Here is a 12145-nt window from a genome sequence, read left to right on the forward strand (position 1 = left end):
AACTAAAAAGAAGAAAGCAAATCCCTCAATTTACTGTTCTCTCAAACCGCCCCAAATCCCAGCAGCCCTATGAGGCTGCAGCCTGGACAGTTGGTGCTGACAGGACACGTCGTGCTGGGGATCCACTAACCTGCACAGCTTGTGGTTTTCTAGGGAAATCAGGAGCTGAAGTGTTTGAGGGTATTTTGTATCACTGAATTAAATTCGGGGCTGAACCTTGAGCTGTGCTGCTCTTCCTCAGTCTGAGCACATGGTTAATTCTCAGCTTTAACTTTTCATTATCACTGTTCTCATTTCTCGGGGTCGTGCACTGCTCCAGTTGTTTTCTGGGAGTATGCAGTAGAAGTAACACAGCAGAAAACCAAGACATACAACGTGCTGCAGGTACAGCCTGCACAGCAGGGGCTGCAAGGCCCAGCCCCTATTGCTGGAAGCTGTAGGAGGTGAGATCATTGCCTTTATATTTGTGTGAACAGTTTGAACATTGAGTGTGTGTGAGGAGCTGGGGGTATTCCATGAGGAGGATTTCCCACTGCAGGGAAGAGTTACAGTGCTTAGAAATGGAATGTGAGGGATGCCACCCCGGAGCTGTCGGGGCCATGCTCTGTCCTTGCTGCTTCTGCTATGAACAGAGATACCCCAGCAGGTCTGAGCCTCAGAGCTCCCGACTGCGGTGATTTGGTTTTGTTTTAATTGCAATGGCATCAACCCCTGTGGACAGTGTGGTGTCAGCTGTGCCATACACAGGTTCCTGGGAGGCCTGGAGATGGAAGTCCCCAGATGTCAGGGCATGCAGAAATGTCCCTCAGGGCTTTAGCAACCGTTCTGCAGTGCCTCTGCTTTATTACTTCACGTCCACAAGTCTTGTTTCTCCTACCACAGGATATGATTAACCCTGACTGCATCGTCATGCCACATCCTGAAGCTGTGCCACATCCCAGGGCTGTGCTGCATCCCAGAGCTGCGCCCATCTCAAAGCTGTGCTGCATCCAAAGGACATCCTGTGCAGGGTGAGGATGCTGCTGGCTACCTAACAACCAGAAAAAGGTCTGGAGAAATGGGAACCAGCTGGGAAAGTCTGGGAACCTCTGGCACAGTAAGTCGGGTGCAGAAGGACACAGGGGCGTGTAGGAGGACGAGCTGCTGAGAGTAAGCAGAGGCTCAAGGCCAGCCATGGGGATCTTCTCATTCCATTTTCCTCGAACAAAGGTGGTGAAAGGGCACTGCAGCTTTTCTCTGCCCTCACTCACGTAAGCAGCATGCACTCGCCATGCCGGCAGCTTCCTGTTTGAGTAACGTGGAAAAGGTCAGAAAGCAGGGACTGTCTCATTGCAGATCATTACTCATAAAGGAAATAAAAGCCAGGTTGGCTCCTGGGATGCATGACGTGGGGCTGGACGGTGTGAAAGGAGCACAGATTCCTTCCAGGCATGGTGCAATGCCCCCTTGGGCCCCATAAGAGAAACCCTGACTGAGGGGCTGCATCTTGGCATCTCTGAGATGCTGCTGGCACACCTGCTGGAACTGGGCACTTCTGCATGCCGTGCCTCCTGCCCTCCCCGTGATGCTCAATGACAAGAGCATGGGATGGCAATGGGCGGTGCAAGGCAGCCCTGCCCAGGGGGTGCCCCACACACCTGTGGGGTCAGATTCTGTGCTCACGATTTGCCAAAGCTGCAGCTGAAGGAAGTGAGCGGCTGCAGGATGAGCAGCTTGCAGCATGCACGGCACTGCTACACAAAACATGACCGTGTGCACTGCCTGGCACTGCAGCTCAGCCCCAGAAGGTTCAGCAGTATGACATGGAGCCTCCTGCCCTCAGTCCCTCAAGGCTTTACCTGGATGCCTGCACTGAGATTAAAGGTGCATAGGCCAAAACCCATGCAGAGCATCACGGAGACATACTCCTCCCAAATGAAAGAGATTTCCATGGGCTGAACCAAAAACAAGCTCTGTTTAGTCTTCAGCATCGCCAGCGGGGACACACAACAGTGTTCCTGGAAGCAGAGTTTATATTAAGGACCAAAAGAGAACATTTTTGCTACCTCCTTCTCTCCTCCCCCCATCAAACCTGGTGCACATCCATCTGGAATTTATTTCTTAAACTAACATAGGGTCCTCCTCGCCTTGCTCTGCTAGCAGCCTCGCTTCCTCTGAAGCATAAGAAACCACATTGACAGGAAAGAAACGGGCACATTTCCCCCCGCAGTAAGGTTTGCAAATGCTCGGAATATTTGTTTGTGCATGTGGCCACTTGCAGAGCCAGAATTCATCATCCTAAAGAAGTGGGGCTCGGTTCCCAAATGTAAATGAGGAAGATGGGTTTGCACTGCTCACCCCTAAGTTTTCAAAGGAAAACAATGTGTAAGTAACTGCTGAGAGCACTTTATTCCAAGAGCACTCTTGGCAAAATCACTTGCATGGATGGCATGTTAACATCTGACACGTTGCCCTCCATTTTTCCTACTACTTTTTCCCTAGTGATCAGCTCATCCCCTCTGCTGCTGTGAGCAGGGGATAAAGACCACAGTGTTGTCCCTCTGTTGCTGTTGGGCCACAGTGGAGCTGGGGAAAATGCCACATTAGGGTTCAAGGGGGCTCCAGGCACCGATGTGAGCTGCAGCCTCATGCTCACAGCTGCACCGTGGAGTGCAGGAACCCCCTGTTGCAGGGGTTTGGAGCCTCTTGCTTGCTAAACTCAGGGCTTGCTTGCTCCTCACATCCTGCAAGCACTTTACATCAGCTGCTTTGTGAAGTCAGAGTGAAGATGGTAGCATTCTGGATTTCCCAGCCTGTGACACTGGAATGTGATCCTATTCCAGGCAAGAAGGATGTGGAGTTAAAGCACCCAACTGACAGCTCGCTGGGGATCGCAGTGTCAGAAAATGAAATGTTTTCACACACAGCCAGAGGAATAAAAGACCTCCGAGGACTCAAGAAAGACAGAAGTGGCACTGAGGATCAGGGAAACAAACTCACCTCCCGTGGTTGATGCATGTTGCAGCTGTCGAGCACACAGCCAGAGCTCAGCAGCAGCCCCACAGTCACCCCATGCCTGCTGCTCCCAGCAGTTTTACATGAAAAAAAGCTGAGAGGCAGTGAATGCCCCTCACAAACCCTCTGCACAAACCCTGCCCTGGCCAAAGTGTTCCCAGGGAACCAAGGGGCCGGGATGTGTCTGCCCTGCTCAGGGCTGCTTCAACAGGAGTGTGTTGTAACCAAGGCCAGGATTCACCAGGAACTGAGATTTGCACTGGGGTTTTTCTTTTTTGGAAACAGAAAGGACACTTTATTTTTGCAAACAGAAATCTCGCTTGTGGTTAGGCACTGGCAGCAGGTGGCTGATTTGGACCCTCTCTGACAAGGAACACAACTGAAAACTCATTTCAGGTTGCTCCAAAGACGGAGTGGCATCCGTATGATCTCCAGCAGCAGTTCACACCAAACATTCCTCCAGGTGAAGGGGAGAGGCTCTGTTCTGGGAGGCATCACATCCTGAGCATCTGCCAGAGCCACATTTCTCATCTCCCGTTAAGAAACTTGCCAGTTGTCTGCTGTGTTGGCCCCCAAAAAGCTCTCTGCCCCCACCAGTGCACAGTGCAGATTTTTCTCTCCTATCTGATGGGTTTGTTCCGTTTTAAGAAGCTGTGGGTGGAGGCATTTGCACCCCCTTGGGAGGAAGCAGTGATTCTGGAGGGCCTGGAGCCCACCACAGCCTCCTCTCACATTGCAATGGGGACACGCCTGCTCACCCCACCAGGAGAAGGGCTGCACCCCCTGCTTCTGCAGAAGAGACCACAGCACCAACACTCCTTTCTCATCTGTGTGCTCTGTGTGCTGAAATTGAAAGGGGAATGAGGTGACGGTGCCTCCTTCCTCCCAGCTCAGCCCTGGCACGTGCTCGCACCTGCAGGCTGTGCATGGAGCAGCTTCAGCCGAGAGCTGCCTGTTTGGTTTGGTTTTTAATATATCTTTTGCTTATTCCCCTCTTTTTCCCTGGGGTGGGTGGGGGGTGGAGGAGCTCTGTCCCACCTGGAGGGCACAGTGTGCTCCGTGTGGTGCAGCACTGCTCTGCATGCTGAGACCCAGCTGTAGGAACCCAAAGAGTGAGAGGAGCATCTGAGCACTCGATTTGTCTCACAGCAAATCTGTTCATACTGCAGTGAGTGAAACGCCCTCACCACGCTGCCTAAATGCACACGCATGGCTCTGAGCAGACATTCTTGGTGCCATGAAATGAGAGCTCTACAGCAGACGTCCCCACCGAAAGAGACGTTGGCAGCAGGGGTTACCATTGCTCGCTCAGCCTAAAATCTCTGCCTTGGCCTTTTTATAGAAGCTCCCTACACTTTACCAATGTGTCTCTCAGCCAGAGAAATGTGCTTCTTTCTCAGAGCAGCCAAGCTCTGCATCTGTGTGCGACAGTGCTGATGTGACTAACCCACAGGGGTTCAAACCCAGGGACTTCTCTTGACGTTTCCTCCACCCCATACACCCCAGCTCCTGAGAGTCTTATGTCACCTGAGGAAAACAAACAAAATCACCTAATGAAGCCTGTTCCCAGCTCGCAGCCTGCAGGCCTGGAGCAGCACACAGTGCCAAGAGCTGGAGGTGCAGGGTGAGCTGCTGGGTGCTCAGGGCACAGCTCGAAGTGACAGCACAGCGCACTGCGATGCTCCTCTTGTTTTTCTGCCCTACAAATAGAAAAGGAACAGCATCATGAGGACCCATTCTGTGATCCTGCGACCCACACCGCAGCTTGTGGACCCACTGATGTGCTCGGGGATCACTGTGCCAAAGCAACGCCTCGTGTGAGCCCTTTGGGGCTGAGGCTGTGGAGTCTCCTTCTCTGGAGATGCTCAAGACCCACCTGGACGCCGACCTGTGCCACCTGGACTCCAACCTGTGCCACCTGGACTCCGACCTGTGCCACCTGGCCCGGCAGGGGCTGTGACATCGGGCGAAGCTCTCGCTAGGGGACGGCATCGCACCGCGAACGGAACGAAGCGGAGCTCCGCGCTGCGGGCGGGGCCGGGCCCGGCTGCGTGCTGCCCCCTCCTACGGCTCCGAGAGCGGCTCCGGGGGGAACGGACCCGAAAAGAACCGGCAAACCCCAAAGGAGCCCTTTGCGGAGGCTTTGAAATAAGGCACGGCAAGCACCGAGTTCAGCCTGCAGCATTTCCATTTAATGTTGTCTTTTTTTTCCCACTGCCCTTTCTCTCGCCGTGAAGTAAAATGTTGGAGGAAAAAAAAAATCCTTCTAGAATAAAAAAGCTTTGCCACACACGTATACGTATCCGTAGTTTACAAAACACAATATTTTAAAACTTGAGGAGGTATTTATTATCCTCTCCGTATTCATAGTGATTTCTGCCTGCATATAACATCCTTCCTTTATTTCAGATGACACCAAGTGACCTCTTAAATTCCACCCCACCCCAGCATCCTTGCTGTTCATTAGCAACTGCTGTTTTTCGACTACAAAGTTCCTGTAGGATTAAGGCTGTTTCTGTGCGACACAGTGCCCTCATTCCAGACATCACTGCACCAAAGCAATGCAGCACTGATTTGTTTACAGTGGGTTTAACTGAGGAACCACAGGAATGGGTTCTCAGGCCCAGGATCTGGAAGCTGCTCTTCCCAGACTGTGTTTCCATCATCCTGAGCTCAGAATGGCACCGGTCACATCTCCCTGCGAGCTCTCCAGCTCCCTTTGGCCAGGTCAGCCCAGGTCCTTGCAGAGGTTGCAGCTTTGCTACGAGGTGTTAAGAGGAGCACTCCTGAGTAGGATCAGGTGTCCATCGTAGTCGGCTGCTTTTAAAAACTACACCACTGTATTTTATTTATTTTTTTTTTATTATTTTAAGCTGAATCCGTACTTCAGAAGGGCCTGATCCGGCTCTGGGCACGCAGAGCTCTGTGTAAGGCAAAACTCCTGAAGAACTGGAGTGATAACCTGGATCCCACGGCCACCACTTACAAGACCAGCCCCACTGTAATACATTTCAGACGCATGCTGGGCTGCCATAGCTTCAGAGTTGCTCCCACTAAGAACGTTCCTTCAGGAATTCACAGAGAAACACATCCAACCCTTACCCCTCTCAGCAGCAGCAGAAATGCATTACTGTGCCTCCAGAGATGCATCCAGGCTGCACATCATGGGCGGTCCCCCTGAAGCTGCTGCTGCTCGGCCCCTGCAGACGTGCTGCCCCAGCACCCAGAGCTGCTGCTCTCAGGGTGGGTGAGGGGATGAGCCCCGACCCGGGATCTCCAGACATGGGTACTGATCCTGCGAGCCCCACATGCACACTGCATTTTGAAACAGAAGTCGAAAGCAAAAGCATCTGGGAGCAGGGCAGGAATCATCCTGACCTCTGCCACCTAAATAATTTAGCATCTATTATAGGATTCAGTGGAGGCTCACATCTCCTGCAAGAGTTTAGAGATCTCCATTCCCACCTGAGATCCCACAGGAAGGGCGCGCGTCGCGTAACGGAGCGACCGCAGGGGCGCTCCCGTTCTCCTTGTGGCATTCCCCAAAGGGTTCATCGTCTCTCTCCTTCAGGGAGAGCTTTTTCCTGAAGGCTTGCGTGATGCTGGAGGAGGAAGCCTTCCTGAAGGTGGTCAACCTCTTCCGAAAGTTGCCCCCCGAGAAGAAATAGAGCAGGGGGTCGAAGCAGCAGTTGGCGGCGGCCAACGGCAGCGTCACCACCACCGACTTCTGCAGGTAGGCCGTGTCCTCGCAGCTGGCACGCCGCAGCCGCAGCACGTGCAGGTGCACGGTGCGCAGGACGTGGTACGGCGTGAAGCTCACCAGGAAGGTGGCCGTCACAATGACGATCATCCAGATGGCCTTCTTGCGGTTGGCCTGGTTCTTCTTCAGGGAGTTCTTCAGGAGGGTCCTTATGATCATGGTGTAGCAGATGGTAATGGTGATAAAGGGAAGAATGAAGCCCAAGAAGAGGGCGATAAAATCCAGGGTCACGATTAAGTTGGTCTTTTGGGTGTCTTCTGGGGGTTCAAAGCACTTGGTCTTGTTGCCGTGTTGATAAGTCCCGTTCTGCAGAAATGGAGCGCTTGTCAGGGTCACAAAAATCCAGATCCCGACGCACACGAATTTGGCCTTCCTCTCCGTGACCAAATTGATGTTCTGAACCGGAAAAACGATGGCTATGCAGCGGAAGAAGCTCATGGCAGTCATGAAGAAAATGCTGCAGTAGAGGTTGACGTACAAGGCGTAGGAGCTGAGCCTGCACAGGACATCACTGAAGAACCAGTGCCCTTGGTGGACGTAGTAGACCACGCGCAGGGGCAGGGTGCACACGCAGAGGAAGTCGGACACGGCCAGGTTGAGCATGTACACCTGGAAGGCCGTCCGCTGCCGGAACGTCCTGATGAGCACAAACAGCACGACGCCGTTGCCAACAAAGCCCATGATGCTGATCATGGAGTACAGCGTGGAGTAGACGCGGTTGCGGAAGTCGTCGATGGCGTGTTGGCACAGTGAGCTGTTGAGAAGCGTGGTCATCTCTGGTCGGGAGGCAGCGGGTGGCTGGTGAGGGATCTCAGGCCTAAGGATGGAAAGCTTGGTTATACGGCACTTAAAATAGAGCTGCTGTATTTCAGTCATCTGACAACGCAGCACACGGTAATAAAATACGATTAGGAGAAAAGCACATCAACTCTCTCCTACAAGAGAGAACAGCCGGGAAGGGATGTGGTTCTGCCAAGACCAATGCATCAATCACATGTCATTAGCACAGTCCAGTTCAGCTACTGCTCCCACCCTGGCAGCTGGTGCTGCAGGGGTCACATTTACACGCATCCCCGGTGCTGCATCCTTCTTCCACCACTATACCAGAGAGCTCTGACTCCCTGAAAACTGAAGCAGCTCATTTTAAACAGCAACGAAAGTGAGCACAGCACTGTAGGATTTAAAATGCTGAGACACAATCTAGTCCCTAAGAGCTGTGCAGCCCTGCACTCCTCCTCCTGGTCACTGCAGGAGGAAGCCCGCAGCAAAGCTTCCAACACGGGATGTGAAGTGCTCAAATAAGCACTTCTTCACTTAAAGATATAAATAAGTGCTTTGCACAGAAGGTGGAAGGAAGGTTGGGCCGGGTGCTGCAAGAATACTTTGAGATTGCTACCTCCACCAGCTCATGAAAACTCACACAGATAATATCTGTGTACTTACCGAGGTATCACGTATCAGTTCTTTCTCAGATGTGAGGAGCGATGCAAGATGCTTGAGATTAAGAGGCTGGAACGATCTCTTTGCACATTGCAGGCAGTTAAAGTTATTACAAAGTACGAGCAGAAATCGGGACAAACCGGGCTGCGTGGGGGAGCTGAGCTGCTCTGCACTCACAGAGGGTCACACAGTGCTCAGGGAAGGAAAGAGCCCTCCAGGAAATGCAAAGGAGCCCCAGGGGATCCCAGCAGCACATTTGGGGTCAGACTTCCTTCTGCCTTTGTGGAACCCACAGAAGTTTCTGCTCACGGCAGCTGCCTTTCTGCAGATGGGGCTGGGCTGGCTGCGAGATAACCCGGGGATCTCAGTCATCGTCTGTTGGGGAGATAAACTGTCTTATGTAATCTCTGAGCCGCATTTGTGTGCGCTTCTTCGGGGGCACCGAGATGGATTACAAGCTTTCACCCCCTGCTGGGGACGGAGTTTCAGCCTTTGTGATGCTATTCTGCAAGTCAGATGTGGACAGCCAACAACCACGCAAGCTGTCCTCCTGAAACGCTTCTGGGACCTGCACTTCTAAACACGGGCTGAACATAACACGGAGGACAGCAGAGGGTTACAGCTAGAGGAGGGCACAGCTCTGCCCCTAGAAGCAGGAAAGCAGAACCTCGCTTCCCAGCTGAGCTTTTGCGTCGGGTTTGCATCAGGGCACGACGGCAGGGATCCCTTCTGCCTGTCCGTGTTTATCCGGCAGCAGTTCGCGGAACCGTTTGCTTACACACCGCTCGGGAACGCGCACGAACGCGGAGCTGACAGCGCAACGTCCCCGAGCGGAGCGCAACGACCGCTTCGTTATAGCGCGGGATCCGCGGCCAAGAAGCGTGCCGGCAAAAAGATGCTGCCGTCTGCTTTCAGCCGGGATGCCGAGCGGCACCGGCCCACGGTGCGAGCCGCCTCGAAAGGCAGAGCGACCCTACGCAAACAAACCCTTCTGGAAGCCGAGCGCAACGAGTCAACAGACACCGGGACCCCCCCGTGCTTACCGAGCCGAGCCGTGCCGATCCGAGCCGTCCCGAACCGCCCGGCCCCGCTCCGCCGCCCTTATAGCGGGCGGTCCCCCACGCCCACCCCCACGGGGAGGGACCGCCCGGCCCCGCCGGGAGCAGCCCACGTTCCGCGGCTCTGCCACCGCTGTGCTGCTGAGCTCCGCTAACGGGGGAGGGGGAAAAACCCTGCCCCGGGGCGCGGTGGGGGAGGCAGAGATGCCCTGAACGCCGTCTGGGAGAAACATCACCAGAAAGGTGATTTTCTTCCCTCCCGTCCCAAAGGACCTCTGGTATTAATGTCACGGTCTAATATTAAGCTTGAGCTCCTCATGGGGAATGAAGTATTTAGCAAACGTTTTTCCCCAGAATTCAGGGTTCGCTTCCACAGCCACAGGCAGGAGCGAACAGCCAAGTCCATGGGGTCCCACATGCCGCTCCCTGCCTGTAGGGCGTGCTGCCCTCCAGGTCCTCCTGCTCCCGTGGGACCTCTGTGTCTGGTATGGGTGGTACCAGACCCCAGAGTGATGGGGCAGAGAGAAGAGGGGGTGATGAGGGAGGGAAGGAACTCCCGGGAATGGGACCTGCAGGATGTCAGGCTGTGACACCTGGCTCCAGGGCTTCCCAACCCCCTCCTCGGATCTTTAACAGTAAGGAAGATCCCAGATCTGTCCCAGCTGGGTGCACGCCTCTTGAATAAATGGTTTAGCATCGAAAGAATGCCGCCATGCCAGATGCTGTTGCTCTCTGGGAATGAACCACAACAAAAATCAGCACTAACCTGGCCATGCAGCCCCAGTGCCCCGTGCCCCCTGGGCAGAGCCCAGCCCTGCAGCCGTGCTGCACCAGCTCCTCCTTCCATCTTTCCACTCAACATCTCTTCCACCCTGACAGTTTTTCTGCACATTTGCAGCAGAACTTTACCCCTCCCCACCCTCCCAGCCCCACTGCACATCCCCAGACCGGGCTGCATCCCACCATCCTGAAGCCTCCCACTGTGGGGTTCCCAAACACCCCGGGGTGGGTAACCCACTGCTCACCACCTCCTGCACCGCAGAGCCACTGCTGCACATCATTCTTTTTGCTCTGTCTTTTGGCATTACTCCATTCTCCTATTCCTTCTGCTTTTTTCTTTTTTTCTTTCTTTTTTTTTTTGCTGCTGCTGCTGCTTTTTACAATTCCTTCTGCTTTTTTACTACTCTGTTTTGTTATTCCTTCTCCTTTTTATTTTTATACTTTCCCTGTTCTCTTTCCTTCTCTTTTGCCCCACGCTTCCAAGAGTGGGACACTTGCAGCCAAAAGGTCAGAGCAGGGTTGGGGTGGGGGCAAGACTCACCTCCCCTCCTCTGAGCAGAGGGGTTTCATAGCTGTCCTGGGCAGGGCCACGGGCCTGGGCAGGCTTAGGAGAACAAAGAGAAAAGGGGAGAAACTGTTAAGTTTGGTGGAACAGAAAGCAGAGAAGGATGAGGGAGTAGTAGGCAAGAGGGTATTTTTTTTTTTCAGAAGATGACAGGAGGTGGGAAACCTCAGTGACAAAAAACACTCATGAGAGGAGAGATGGAGGGAACAGACACCAAATGTTGCGCAGTGAGGGTGAGGATAGGAAGGAAAGAGTTGTGGGGTGTTTTGGGGGAGGGATGGAGGCTGGCTGTGGGGTTTGGGGCATTGGCAGCTCCCATCCAGCAGCTCAGCGCCAACACTCAGCAGTTCCCTAGCTCTCCTCCAGAGCCAGCAGACTTTTGGTCCCATTAAGTGACCAAATTCTGGGTGTAGGGGAACCAGCCCCATCCTGAAAGAGCTGCTTCGCTGCCAGGACCCCACGCACCCCCGGGGGCTTTTGGAGCAGTGCTGCAGAGGTCGCATCCCCGGCGGTGTCACTGCCCGCGGTGCCCTCCATCAGCACATCAGCAGCAAACAGCTCTGGCAGTGTTTAAGCAACAAAGTGAAACGCTCTGCCGAGGTTAGCCAAGTTCTGCCCGGGGGAGGAGAGTGTCACCGATACAAAGACTATCCTTAACAGAAACGTCAGCAGCAGACAGCTGGGGCAGATTTCTTCTGCCAGCCCTTCGTAAGAGCAAATCTCAATGTACTATGCTCCGAGCTGTAAAATCATCTCGTTCCCTGTTCGCAGGCACTGATCAGGACGTGAACTTGGCACATGAACAGCCGGCTCAGGAGGGAACCCAGCAGCCCAGCTCAGCCCTGACTGCCCCTGCTCCCAAGTGCTCCTTCCCGGCACCGTGACAAAGATGCTCAGCTCTCACTTACTTGACATAAACACCGCACCAATCCAGCACGCTGCTCTGCTTTTCTCTTCACAGATGGAATTTCAGGCAATTTTCCTAAAAGCCTGAAGGGTTTTCAGCCTGTGTGAAAGAGCTCTTCGGTTTCGGAAGCAGCTTTCCCTCTGCCTATTTAAGGAGAAATCAGGAAGACAGCATTTAGTGATAAAGCAAAAATGTTTTCACATATTGCAGCTTCTTTCCTCTCCCAGGACTCACTAAATTTGGCTGTTCCTCACTGGGTCCCCCTGCAAGGAGGGCAGCAAACCCTGCTCCACCTGAGGTCGATGGGGGAGGCCGGGCTGCATGCTGCTGGGGGAAGGTGAGCTGCTGCAGCATCACTGCTGGATGCAGCTTCCAGAGAAAAAGCGTGACCTGGAAACTGGGCTCATCCCAAACACTTTTTCCTCTTGGGTGAGGGTGAAATAACGTTCCTGATGAGAGAAGGTGGAGGAGGGTGGGGAAAAGCAACAGAAAGTTTTGGTGTGGTCTAATGAGCTGGTACACTGAGAGCGGGGAGCGGAAGGAGACACAGAAAAATCCCTTTTAGGCATCAGTTTCTGTGCCCTGACAGCTGAAACCCCAGAGTCATCCCAAAACCTGCAGCACTTGCTTTGCACCCATGC

At 53.7% G+C, this 12145-nt stretch overlaps 1 protein-coding gene across 1 annotated transcript; it reads right to left on the bottom strand.

Annotated features, from left to right (window-relative positions):
• Positions 1-6439: 6439 nt before the first annotated feature.
• Positions 6440-10691, bottom strand: CYSLTR1 (cysteinyl leukotriene receptor 1). The gene is made up of 2 exons (XM_065729801.1): positions 10574-10691; positions 6440-7571 (listed from the first exon to the last, which is right to left on the bottom strand). The coding sequence occupies exons 1-2, from the start codon at positions 10600-10602 to the stop codon at positions 6440-6442; spliced, it is 1161 nt and encodes a 386-aa protein (XP_065585873.1). The 5' UTR covers positions 10603-10691.
• Between the last annotated feature and the right edge of the window lie 1454 nt (positions 10692-12145).

Source organism: Cyrtonyx montezumae, unplaced genomic scaffold, assembly GCF_038088225.1.
Source record: "Cyrtonyx montezumae isolate F1298 unplaced genomic scaffold, pur_monq_1.0 scaffold_11, whole genome shotgun sequence".
Lineage (NCBI taxonomy): Eukaryota > Metazoa > Chordata > Aves > Galliformes > Odontophoridae > Cyrtonyx > Cyrtonyx montezumae.